The 13863-nt window shown below is 42.5% G+C and overlaps 1 protein-coding gene across 4 annotated transcripts in view; it reads right to left on the bottom strand.

The window, feature by feature from the left end:
• The window catches only part of Tenm3 (teneurin transmembrane protein 3), a 654883-nt gene that overhangs the window by 5911 nt on the left and 635109 nt on the right, over positions 1-13863 (bottom strand). For all 4 annotated transcript variants that reach the window (XM_029570439.1, XM_029570440.1, XM_029570441.1 and 1 more), the window contains 2 exons: positions 6851-7147; positions 1362-2973 (listed from right to left, as the gene is read on the bottom strand). In XM_029570439.1, coding sequence (XP_029426299.1) covers positions 1362-2973; positions 6851-7147 — 1909 coding nt within the window. The remainder of the gene's footprint in view (positions 1-1361; positions 2974-6850; positions 7148-13863) is intronic.

Here is a 13863-nt window from a genome sequence, read left to right as displayed (position 1 = left end):
ACCCCCCCCCCCCAAAAAAAAACAAGACTATTGGAGAAAAGAGGGAAAAACCCTCCAAGAAGCACACGTGTGGTGGAAAGTTTAATTATGGCATCGTATATCAGGAATGGAAGGCTGGAGCAGAATGCAGGATTTTTGGAGAAGAGAGTGAAGGAAGAGGTCCGCTAGCTACAGGGAGCTGTAGTCCTGCTTGTCTGCGCTTTAACCCTGGTTCTGTGCTGGCAGACGTGGGGTCAGATGTTTTGAGTCTTCAACACTGAAAGAGTCACATGGGCTAAACTTGAGAAAGATCCTAGTTCTGTAGTCTGAAAATGACTCCATATTGGTGAAAAAGTGTATTTTAGTAGTGTCATATTGCAAGAGCTGCGCTAAAGGGCAGTGAAGACTGCTGTAAGAAGATTAGAAGCACCGAGAGCAGAAACTCCTCTGTCTCAGCAACTCGTGGGAGAAACTGTCCCATTACTGTCCTGAGGGGACAGTGCTGAGGAGGGGGATTTTTCCAGAGATGAGATGGGATGTCACAGTGTGTTGTGTTTCACACAGATTATTTCCATAATAATTGTACGTAAGTATGGAGAAACCAAAGACTATACATCTATAAGGTAGTTACTGTTCATTGGAGAATTCTAGATATTCTTATGCCATAAGTCAGGCATTGTCCCCATTTCTATGCTGAAGACCATAGTTTCAATGCTAACTGTCTCCAACTGTGTATTTGTTAAAGACTTGGCCCTCAGAGTGGTACCGGGGATGTGACGGAACCTTTGGGACCTTGTGGGAGGTCTTCGTACCATTGTGGCATGTCCCTGAAGAAGAAAATGGCATTTTAATCTCTTTTTCTTCCCTTTTGGCTTCCTGGCTTTGCTCTGCCATGCCCTTTTCCCATGCCATTCTACCTTGCTATAGATATGAAACAACAGGGCCAAAAAAGGAACTCTGAAACTATGAGCCAAATAAACCTTTCCTCTTTATAAGTGATTGTGTGGGTATTTTGTTGTAATGAAAGAAAGCTTTCCAATATAGCAATTGAGACTCAAAAAAATTTATCTTGCCTATAAAGCCACGGCACTGGCAGAGAGGAACTGAGATTGGTATGTCAGTTTGGGGACTCTCAGTTTAACATGCTTTCTGCTCCCCCATTTCTTCCCTTAGATGATTGAATTCCATGTCATTTCAGGAACCATGGCCTTGAGCACTGTCAGGCAGAATAGGAAGTAACTATGTTTCATTTTCCCTTTGTGGTTTCTCTATGGGTCCTCAGAGAAATAAATACATCTAAAAGGTCAATTCCAGTCACTTTGTGTATTAATCTAATGGTAATAGTAATTTAGCACTTGCAAGGGGAAAAAAAGAAGGCTTACCTGTGATGTAGTCTTTCACATCATGGATCTTGCTTGCGGGGTTGTTATTTCTAAACATATACAGGTTAAAAGGAGCTGGGTCCTTCCCAATTCTTTTCCAGATTTCTATGTCAGGTGCTGTCCATCGTCCTGCCAAAATATCATAATCTCTTTCTCCAAAGTGGATTAATTTGGTGAGTGGATCATACAAGCCTCCGTGGAATCCAATTACCAGCTGAAAGTCAATATTGGAGTCAAAATAGATTTCGCCATATGCAGTGTACTGAATCTGTTTGAGCATAAGCCCATTGCTACTGAAAACGGCCAGTGGTGTCCCTGTGTTATCTGAGGCAATGTAGAATTCATCCCCACTGCTGATTTCCATGGCAAAAAGATGTCCTTGGAGATCATAATAGAGGGAGGTAATTTCTGAACTGGAATGGTTATAGACATGAGTAATCCTGGTGGGGTAGGTTAGGTCGGCATAAAAAAACTGCAGGTGCTGTCCCAGACTGGTTTTGCTTGAAACACGCCTTCCCAGGCCATCATACCGATAGATCACTGTCCAGCCACTGCCTTTACTGTAAACACGAGTCAGAAGCCCCTTGGAGCTGTATTCAAAGATTTCTGTGCCTCTCTGACGTAGAAAGCCATCTTCATCCAACCGATACTGAACATCACCCAGACGGGTGATTCTGTCTCGCAGGTCGTAGCGAAGAGGTGTCAACCGCGCACTGTTGCTGGGGTTCAGTAAATGGAGGTTTCCATTCAGGTCATAGTTGTACCGCCACATGATCTTTTCATTCAGGTACACTGTTTGGAGCTGTCCATCCACATCATATTCATAAGCATATTTGGTAGTGTTGGCAAAGGGCCCTATTTTAATCTCTCTCTTGGTTACCCGGCCCATATTATCATATTGAATTGTAATCCAGTACATGAGTGACCTGAATATCTCATATTGAATCTCCTTGATGCGGCCATGAGCATCAAAGTGCTTTGTGTAAGTCATTACAGCTGTGGAAATGATCTGGTTGATATCATAATAGATAACTCCAAATTTCCCAAACTGTTCGACTTTGCCAGAAATGTCATCAAACTGATAGAGATCAATGGGTAGAGGAGTTTCATTGATGACACCCTGCATGCTAGTCACTCGAAAACTGTTGTCGTAGCTATAGTCAAATCTCGCATTTACCATCCCATCCTCACTAAAGCGGAAAATCTGTCTGTCAATCAAGGGGCCAATTTGCCTGTATCTAATGGTGCAAATAAAACCATCACTCTGAAGGTTTACTGTTTTTAGAACTCCTGCTGTTTCATCATAGGTAAAACTGACTCTTGTGCTATCGTATAAAATTTCTGAGAGCCTGGTCTGCCTTCTGTACTTGAATAAGACCCTCCGGCTTGTTCCCAGGAAAGCTGTTTGCAGAAGCAGCCCTTCCTCATTGTAGTCCGTGATGATGGAGGCATTGCTTTCTGGGGGGTTGTATATGTTGCGGTAGTAGCCAATGGACCGGATGGTCTGCATGGTGTGGCGAGCCACGCTAGGCATGGTGATGGCAGACAGGCGGTCCCACATATCGTATTCGAAGATGTACTGCCGCTGGCTATGAAGCAGGAGAACCATGGACTGTGAAGAAAGCACACGTTATCTGGTGCTTGTGAATGAGGGACAGGACAGCAGATTTAGTGACCACAAACACACAGGAACATTCTGCCTGAGAAAATGGTTTCATTTTAATTGAGCTATCCTTGACCTTACATGTTGTTAACGATTCCCTGCCTAATTTGCCTGGATGCTTAATTGTGAAGGGTTCTGCAATTAGTGGCTCAAGATTCATAATGTGCTACTTGTCATGATTGTGCTGTTCTTTTCTCAGGCATTCCTAGCCAACCAGCAGATTGTCAATGAACTTGGAGAAGTCATAATGCAGGCACAACCAAGCTGCTTTAAAGACAATATTTCAAGGGGAAAATAGCATAGGGGAAATGTAATCCTATCCATAATTAGCAATTATTTAGTAAGGTGGCTTTCTCCCTCATTTGATTGAAGAGCCACTCAAATCACGTTTTAATTTCCTGTGTATTTGGGGGAGGAGCAAAGCCATTCAAAATACTATTTATGGAGGAGAGACATAAAATTAGCCCAAAATGGATAATGTGTACATAAAACATCAATGTCAACAAACACAGCTAAATTAGTTGTCTGGTGAATTAAAGCTGTAAATGCCCTTAATAGAAATATAGATTTATATGTGGTGTTTTATTTTTCTGCAAATTCTTACAAAGTGCACAGACAAATGTGTGTTTTTAAAAATATTGTATTTTTAGTGTATGAATGTATTGCCTGCATGTATATGAGTGCACCTGTGTTGTGCAATGCTGCAGAGGTCAGAAGAGGGCTTCAGACTCTCCTGTAACTAGACTTAAGGATGGTTCATAGCTGCCATGTGGGTGCTGGGAATCGAACCCAGGTCCTCTGCAAGAGCAATCAGTGCTCTTAACCACTGAGCCATCTCTCCAGCCCCCAAGTCTGGTCTTTGATAATTCCTTTTGTGGGTATCAAATGTGAATTGTACCTCAGGTATTACCCTAATGGTTTCCAGGCTCTATAACAGTTGGCATTAAATTATAAGGAAAACATACAAATAAAAATAACCTCTACTTTCTCTCCAGATCACTACAGATAGATGGTATCAAGTTATTGAGCCAACAGGAGAGAAGGTCAACCCTGAGGTTGGTTAAGTGATGCCCAACTGTAATGCAGGGCTTGGGCATTCTTCCCTGTGATAATGTGTCCTCTAACTTCTGTTAGAACAGGTGGGATAGTAGCCAAATGAGGAGGACAGTTAGGGTGGGCACCCCTGGGACTTACTCTTCATGCTGGCATGGAAATGCATAGTTCCTTGTCAAGACTCATTCATTTTTCACTGTATTAAAGAACTGTTTTCATCACTTAGGTTCCTCAAGAATCTCCTCTCTGGCCGTGAGCAGGGGCACTTTTTATTTGTTGGTTGTTATGCTTTGGATCTGAAAGGTCTCCAAAAGGCCATATGTTGATGGCTTGGTCCTGTGGTACTATTGGGAGGCACTGAAACTTTTAAATGGCAGGGCCTCATGGAAGGACCTGTAATCCTATCCATAATTTAAAATTGTTAAGTAAGGTGGCTTTGGGTCATTGGGAGCATGCAGTGAAGGGGACACTGGAACCCTGACTTCTTCCTTGCTCTTTTCTCTGCTTCCTGGCAGCCATGAGGTGAGCAGCTTTGCTTTCTGTTATGCTGCTGTGTCATTACAGACTTCATAACAGTGGAGCCAAGTGACTGTGGACTGAAATCTCTGAAGCTGAGCACTGAAATCTCTCCTCCATATAGGTTATCATCTCTAGCATTCTGTCCCAGTGACAGAAAGTTGACTAATACATGGCTTGTGGGTTAAATATCCAGAGAGTTATTGTTCCTAATGGCTTGCATTCTTCCAAGGAAGGCTTGAATGACTATGCTTCATAGGAGTTTTGCAGATAGTTAAAACAATATTTGATGGTAGTAAATTATCACATGCTTGGCTATGAATAAGTTTTGGTTCAGTGTGTTTATTTTAGCAAGGAAAAATATAGTGTGGGTGGATTTTAGGAATTTAGGAGAGGTCTCACTGATTTTTCTTATCTTCACAAATGTATGGAGATGATCTTGATTACTGCCTTTGTCATTCTGTGACAGTTACTCTTACCAACAATACCATCTTTGCTTCCCTAAAATGTTTTAAGCCACTTTATAACAACTTTTAACAGGTTTTTAAGGGGGGGGGTGAGTACTTATATTTCTATTACTATTCCCTGTAATGAACTTGGTAAAAATAGGCAAATGTTCTAGTCTATTCTGCTTCCACTTGGTAAAGTCGCCTGGTTACACTGGAGGGTGAAATATTTGTCAGGTGGCAGGATTTGTTCCCAGACAGGTGTATTTACAGGTGTATGCTCACCCTGGGGTCTCTAAAAGAAACAACCAGCTGAATGGCTATCTGTAGAGTAGGAGGATGAGTAAGGTGGGAGCTTGTCAGCTAACAGGTACAGCCCATGCTTCAGGGTGAGTGTCTTCCGAGGACAGGAGACAGGAGGGGTTTCAAGAGCATGCCCAAGAGGAGCCTTGCTGGAGGCATTCAGGGTCGGAAGGCTGCATAGTTAGTAGTGTTCTACCTTGGGTTCTAAACCTAGTTCTCAGGAAGAGGGATCCTTTGAAGCAGATGGGGCGGCTCATGTATAGAGGGTTGGGTTTAGAATAAGGGGTTCTGTAGAGCACCTCTGGTGGACTGCTGAGGTGAACACAGTAGCAATTTGTATGGCTTAGGATTTTTCTGGATGACAAAAGTTTCTGTGTCTAACTTTTGAAGTACGTAGGGTTGGACGTAGTAACTGTCCAGAGCTGAGTTTGAAACCTGGGCTGCTTTGTTAAGTGGGAGTGGAGTATTTCAAGAGTTGAGGCATATATGAGCGTTTAAAATGGAATAGTTTCTTATGGCTAATGTATTTGTCTCAAAGGCAGATGAAACATCCTGGGACTGCCATTTGATGGATTATATATAGGGACATTTTAAAATTTGATGTGAGTACATTGCCTGCATGCATGTAAGTGCACCCGTGTTGTGTAGTGCCCATGGAGGTCAAAAGATGGTGTTAGAGCCCCTGGAACTGGAGTTATGGACGGTTGTTAGTCATTATGTAGGTGCTGGGAATCTTGTGTCCTTTGCAAGAGCAGCCAGTGCTCTTAACTGCTGAGCCCTCTCTCCAGCCCCAGACTGTATTTCTTAAGAAGTCCCTTTTCCTTTTCTTCCCCTCTGTCCTCTTGACTCCAGCCCAAACCCCAAGCTGCACAGAGCTACTGCGTAGCACTTGGCACATGTATAGCTCTAAGTCTCCTTTCTGGCAGTTGTGCACCGGTTCTTACAAATGGGACAAAGCCCTACGATGCTTATCTCTCAGACACAGAAGAAAGGAGATTGGCCACATGGCATTTGAAAGTACAGCTTTCTAGGAAAATACACTGTTTTGGTTAATAATGCATAAATAGGCCCTACATGCTTTTTATGGTCATGTTAAAGCTGTGCTAGGGACAGCGAAAAACTGACAGCTTTAACTGTGCTAATGCAAAGCTCTTTCTTAAATGAAAGAGCCGGCACAGAAATTATTTACAAATGACTTGCAAGCTCTGGGTCTAATTTGTGAATGTTGTCAGCGTACAAGCTTGGCAGGTGGATAGTGTTAGTGCTTGTTTGTTTACAGCATAAATCACTTAAAAGGGTCTCAGATAGTAGAACTTAACTAAGGCGAAACTACTTTGCTAATGTGGAAATTCATCACCCTGCACCACTGTGACTGCCACAGTGATACTTAGAATAATAAATGGAGCTCAGTCATGTGTCGCTGTTTTTTCTTATGGCGGTGCTCCGAGTGATTGCTGGAAAATGCTAATCATCCCTTCCCTGTTCTGAACACTGGCATGCAGGCATACCTTTTCTAGGTACGTGTAACTCCATGTTTTACCATCGGCAAAGACCCGAGATACAATCCTCCCCTGTCCATCATAATCTACTTTTTCACTAGTAGTTCCTCGCTGGATGCTGGCAATTTGACCTGTGGATGAATAGGTGACATTGACGGCCATCAACTTGCTGCTAGGCAGCCAGAGAGTTGGGTGCCCTGAAGTGTCGTAGGCGATCCTCAGTAGAAATTTCCGGTGGTCGTCGTAGATCTTTTCCGTCTTTGTGGTCCGATCAAAGTCAACCGAAAGGAGGTTTCGGCCATTGACCTGTTACCAAACAAGACGATGAAATACATCCTATCATCCTGGCGTGTGCTACTCTCCACCCCTCAGCATCCCTCGCATTGTTTAAACACCACTTATGATGATTGATTCTCTTTGTCAGTAAATTAATTTAGCAACTTGTTGGGTACAAGTGCAAGGCAGTAGATTAACTGCTCTTTTAAAAGGTTTTATTAAGCAGAAAGACAGCCTGGCCATTGTTCAAAACCTTTTCAATTAAATTTTGTAAACTACAGCAACAGATAAAAAAAAAAAAACACCCAATGTGCTTGCTTTAAAGTTTTCCCAGAATGTGATAAACACAACACTGTATGTAAATTACTCAAAGCTCCTCCCTCAAAAGGACACAGAAAAATAATTGCTTAGTAAATTAATCATGGCTACATTAAATAAAACAGTGGTAAACGTAACTCTAACCCTTTGAAGAGCAGTTAAGTAGAAGCTGGAGCCCACATTACTGTAAATTATTAATGAGTTTAAATAGCAGGAGGTTACAAACATGATCATTGCTTTTGGCCCAGTGCAGAAAAGTCACCAGTTTTTAGAATGCTGTTTTCTTTTGATGACATCTGGGTAAATGGCACAGACTTCAGAGTCCTTTCCCACCACATATCCATGGGTGGACACTGCACTTAATTTACAAACCTAGCACTGTGTTGCTGCAGTTGGGTCTCTCTGTGGCCATGGCCCTTGTCCAAGATCTCTGACGAGATCTGGCTGTTACTGTCTGTGATCCAAGGCACACATACATGAGCCAGCACTCATTACGACAGTGGAAATGTGGTCCTGATTAAACGCTACTTTGCAAGTAGTTGATAGTGTTTGCAGACTGAACTCTGAAGGGCAGAGACCTAGTTCTCACAGGAACTGATTTATTCTGTCAAGACCAGGTGGTCATAAGCCATGTTAGCGCCTTTGTTCCTTCCTAAATGTGCTCATTTGCTGTCACTTTCCACCCTGAGGCTCTCAACAAACTGATCAGATGTTGGACTAAAATAATCCTCTTTCCTTTATAAACTACCCAGTGTCAGGCATTCTGTTATAGCATCAGAAAACAAAGTAAGGCATATGCAAAATTGCTATATAAACACAACACACACACACACACACACACACACACACCACACACACACAACGTTCACCTCTGTATCATTGTATTTACATATTGTCTTACCTTTTTGTTACTCTGACCAAAATATCCCAGAGAATAATTTAAGGAAGGAAGGTTTTTATTTAGGTTCATGGTTTTTGGAGTGTTAGTTCATCACGGGTGAGAAGAATGTGGTGAAGCACAGTGAGTCACATCATGGTGGGCCAAGGAGTAGAGAAAGGAGTAGGCTAGCTCTCTTCCCCTCCCCCTTTTAATTTGGCCCATGGGGATGGTGCTATTACACTCAGGGTAGGTTCCCCCTCAGTTGATCCTCTCTGGAAACACCGAGAGGTGTTCCTCAACCACCTATGTGATGCTAAATCTGGTCATTTCTTACCACAAGTCTACCTCTTTCACCTCGGCACTCTATCACTTTAAAACATGCACACTTAGATATGTAGGTGTGCGATGTACACATTCATTTGTGTAAAACCTGTTATTAAACTAGTTTTTTGCACTCTATATGGACATTAAACATGTTCCAGGCAAAAATACTCCCTAAGCCCAAACTTTTCCAATAAGCTTTTCAAGGGTGTGCTGTGAAGTCTGTGGAAAGGTACAGCATAAGCCTTAAGTTGATGTTAGGGGGAAGCCTTCAAAGAGGTAGATTTACAAAGAGCAAGAAAGGGCCGAGTCTGGCATGGAAATGAGATCTTGTATTTTCTGTTCTTTCAGATCTGGTTCATGTGGAAAAAGAAAACTCAATACATTACATCACAGCAGAAACTGATGTGTATCAGGATGAACGAATGTGTGTGTGTGTGTGTGTGTGTGTGTGTGTGTGTTGTGTGTGTGTGTGTGTGTGTGTGTGTGTGTGTGTGTGAGTACATGTGTGTATCAGGGAACCCAGGAGTCCAAAAGCCTGACCTCTAAGCCTAACAAGGCCTGGAAGCACCCTGCCTTTGGGCTTTGAAACCCTCTACATCTGTTCTGTCTATCTGTAAATAAAGAGGTTGGATTCAAGCCCCCGGGCTCTATCTTTCAGTGATTTTTACTGGATTGTGAACCAGCCTGCTGGAGGTTTTCTGCCCTTCTCTTTTCTTCTGAAGAAATGTCTCCATGTTAGCTGCTCCTGGCATAGGTGGATTCTGTGGACTTTGAGTGTCAGCTTGCAGAACACTTCATGAATGTTGGAAAGAAGCCATAGCTAGTGTTACAAATATCTTTTCTCAAGTCTGTAGAAGGATTTGATATCAAATAAACTCAGTAAATAGCAGAATCAAGTTTTGGCTTATATCTGCACTATTTTTGATGCAAGAAGAGGTTTTGTTAGGTAGACGGTGCTCCAGTGAATGGCCCCACAACCAGATTATATGGGCAGCACAAACTGTACTTGGTGGGCTATAGAAAAAAATGGAGGGGGGTAGGAGGTGGGCGGTGGATCTGGGAGGAGTTATGGGAAAGAGTGCAGGGTGAATCTGATCAAAATACACTGTACGCATGTATTAAATCCTCAAATAATAAAAATACTACATTCCAGGGCTGGAGAGATGGCTCAGCGGTTAAGAGCTTGTACTACTTTACCAGAGGACTAGAGTTTGATTCCTAGCACCGACATCAAGTAGCTCACAACTGCCTGTGGCTCCAGTTCCAGGGGATCCAATGCTCCCTGGCCTCCTTGGTACTCACACTCACGTGCACATACCCATACACAGATACACACATATGATTAAAAATAAAACAATAATACTGGGCATGGTGGCACATACCTTTAATTATAGCACTCAGGAGGCGGAGGCAGGCTGATCTCTGTGAGACTGAGGCCAGCCTGGTCTACATAGATCCAGGCCAGCTGGGGCTACAGGGAGATCCTGCCTCAAAAAATATCTTTAGCAAAAGAAATATTTAAAACTCTATTACAAGGAGAAAAGATGAGGTTGTGCACAATTTAAATGACTAGGGCACTTGGGTTTCTCAGAGTTTTATGTTAAAGAGCCCCCTTCCCTCATCCCATGGTCAGGTTTGCCTCCTTTTTTAACTTCTTAGGTCTATGAATAACCATGAAAGCCTGTGCAGTCTCATCGTACTGCCCATATTATTGCCCATCTGTTTGTATTTTAGCTTGCATTCATTTTTTGTGCTTCAATTCTATAGTGCTTGCGTTACCCCTCTATCTCTGCAGTGCACCCTCTGGTTAGAGTATCAGAGATCTGGGCTGCAGATCTGGTGTGGCTGGTGGCTTAGTATAAATGGCAAAAAGACTGGTCTGGAACTCATCTTTGTACACCTGCACCCCGCCACTGGCTTCTGATTTGCTTCTTTGGTTTGTGAGTCTGGCTATATGACCCCAAGCCCCCTAGTTGAAAATCAAACCATGTTATCACTGTCAACATTGTGTGAGGCTCTATACCAAATAGGCTACTGTCTGGAAGCATCTGGAAGCATTGTAAGACCAAACGGGGGTATAGATGTTTGAACTTTTAATGCAGACTTGTATCCTCAAGTCGAAATATTGAGTTTCTGTTGGGATTTTTTTCTCCGCAAGCGTTTTCTCACTTTCCCTCTCCTTTCCCCTCTCCTCCTCTCCTCTCCCCCTCCCTCCCCCCTCTCTCCCTCCCTCCCTCTCCCCTCCCTCCCTCCTTCTCTCTCTCTGTGTTAAAGTTGTTTGAGGTAGGATCTTACTATGTTGCCTAGGCTGGTCTCAAACTCTTGGGCTCAAGAGATCCTCCCGCTTCAGCTTCCCAGCTAGCTGGGACTGCAGGCATGAGCCACTTTGCCTGGCAAGGTGTTAACTATAGTGTTTCCAGATACCAGGCACTATTATTCAAAATGTCAAGTTTCAAAATATACTAACACATCTCCTGTTTTCTCTGTCCCTCTCAAGCATGCTTTTGACTTTCTTTCCTCTTTGGGTACTGTAAATAAAATGAAGTGGTCAAGGGCCATGCCAATTCAGAGAGCTGGTCCCACTTCCCTAAACCATCAGACATCATGGTATCTTTTAAATGTTTTTCTTGTATTGTACTTACAACATACCTGCATTATTTTGGTGAGGATTTTAATAAATACTTTATTATAAAAATATCAAGTTAAAGGGTTGAAGAAATGGCTCACTCAGTATTGTGCTTAACTATGCAAACATGGGGACCTGGGTTCTGATCCTTAAAACCTATACTAAAAAAAGCAGGGCATGCTGATATGTGCTTGTAATCCCAGTGAGGAGATATAGGATCAGAAGGATCACTGGGACTTGCTGACCAGCCCAGTCTAACTGATGAGCTCAAGGTCACAGTGATAGAACTTGTCTCAAAAAACAAGGTGAATGGCTCCTGAGGAATGACATCTGAGGTTCACTTCTAACTTCCACATGCAACACAGACACAGACACAAAGACACACACAGACATAGACATACACATAAACACACACACACATACACACATGCAGACACACACACACATACACACACTCCCATGGACTAAAATAAAATTAAATTGAATACTTAATCTCAAGCTGAGAAACTTTAGTCATTACTGTACCTCTAGCCCCAGGAAGTGACTCCCAATGCTGTGTGTGGATAAGAGATCACTGTGATGCTCTGTCATGGACTTTCTTTCCCTTAAGCAAGCATGGGAAATCTCCATTTTCACAGATACGTCTAGCATGACTGTAATTAATCACAATGTCCTTTCAATAGCAAGAGGGAACAATTATAATTTTCCTTCTGGAGTGCTTGACAATTAAACTCATAATGACCTTAAACAATTTGCCCAAAAAGAGGTGCCAGCGCAACTGGGTTACACATACTCATCTGAAGTGTTATAGAGGGGAGCAAGGAAGGGCTGGCTTGTTACCCAGCAACTTGGTGATAACATGAAGCCTCTGTGGCTCTGTTGGAGCATCAACTTGCCACAGATGGCTCTGCTGCTCTGAACTTATCACAAGAGCTAACTGCAAGTGTGAGCTACTCCAGGCCAGGCTACTCAGTTAAAATATCACACAAACGTGATAGGCTGAGTGAGATTTAAATATGCTATCATATTTATGTATGCTTTCAAATACACTTTGGCTTTCAAATTCTGAGGATATCTTTTTGAAATGATTCACTAAAATTATTCCCAGAAGTATCTGAATTCTGGGCAGATTTAAGAAATGAATTTACTATTGGAATGCCATGACAAATTTTCACAGCTGATTGATGGCTGCTCTGAAGTCTAGCACTGAAAAAAATTAGGGAATTTACCAACTTTGTTTTTGAGACAGGGTTTTATTATGTAGCACAAGCTATTCTTGAATTCATGATCTTCTAGCCTCAGCCTCCTAGGTACTGGGATTACTGGTCTATGCCACCAGGCCCAGTTATTTTTTTAATCTTTGTGTGTTGGTATATGATGTGTGTATATCTGTGAGTGAGTGTGGGCATGCTTGTGCCATGGCACATGTGTGGTGGCCAGAGGGACAACCCTGCCTTCTACCTTAATACAGATAAGGTATTGTTTGCTACCCCATATGCCAAATTAGGTAACCTGCAAGCTTTTGGGAATCCTCCTGCCTCTGCCTTCCATCTTGCAGTAGGAGTGCTGGGATTGCAGATGTGTGTGAATGTGCCTGCTTTATGTGATTTCTGGGGATACAAACTCAGATTCTTAAGCCTGTGTGCAAGCCCCTTTTACCAGTCAAGCCATTTTCCCAGCCCCAGGTCCACTTCTGTTTACCAATGATTATCAAAGACAAGTACTGCTCTCTCTCTCTCTCTCTCTCTCTCTCTCTCTCTCTCTCTCTCTCTCTGTTTGCATGTGTGTGGAGGTTAGAGGATAACCTTGGGTATTTTTCCTCAAGAGCCATTCACCTTGTTTGTTTTGAGACAAGGTTTCTCATTGACCTAGAACTTGCAAATTAAGCTAGGCTGGCTGGCCAGGGAACCTGAGGGATCTGTGTCTGCCTCCCCAGTGCTGGAATCATCAGCATGCAACCATGCCTGGCTTTTTTAAGTAGCTTATGGGGACTGAACTCAGGTCCTCATGGTTGCAAGGCAAACACTATACTGACAGCTAACTCACAGCCTTCATCTTTCCCCCCAAAGTTTAGTTAGTAACAGCAAGCTATGGAATGATCTTTCTTCTGCTATGCTCCTGCAGCACCATCGAGATTTTATGTCTATTGTTTCCTGCTGTATTTTTTCCTTCCTGTCCCTAGTGTACTGCTTCATAGAAAATGCATTTGCTAGTTTCTAATACAACTTTTCCTTTTCTACTTCCACCATTATAACTTTTAAATCTATTTTATGCATACATACTTTTGTATAACACCTATTCATCTATCTATCTATCTCTCTATCATCTATCTATCTATCTATCTATCTATCTATCTATCTATCTATCTATCTATCTATCTATCTATCTATCTATCTATCTATCTATCTATCTATCTATCTATCTATCTATCTATCTATCTATCTATCTATCTATCTATCTATCATCGTCTCCATGAAGTGTAGTGGTAGGTTTATAGCAGGCAAACATCAGCAAGTCTGCTTTAGTCATGCTTCCTCTTTCTTCAGAGGATCTAGATGCAATAAAACAATCCAAACGGCAAGGCTGCCTTTCTTCATT

This window comes from Nannospalax galili, unplaced genomic scaffold (genome assembly GCF_000622305.1).
Source record: "Nannospalax galili isolate Female #2095 unplaced genomic scaffold, S.galili_v1.0 scaffold461, whole genome shotgun sequence".
Lineage (NCBI taxonomy): Eukaryota > Metazoa > Chordata > Mammalia > Rodentia > Spalacidae > Nannospalax > Nannospalax galili.
This window is presented reverse-complemented; position numbering and strand designations above follow the sequence as displayed.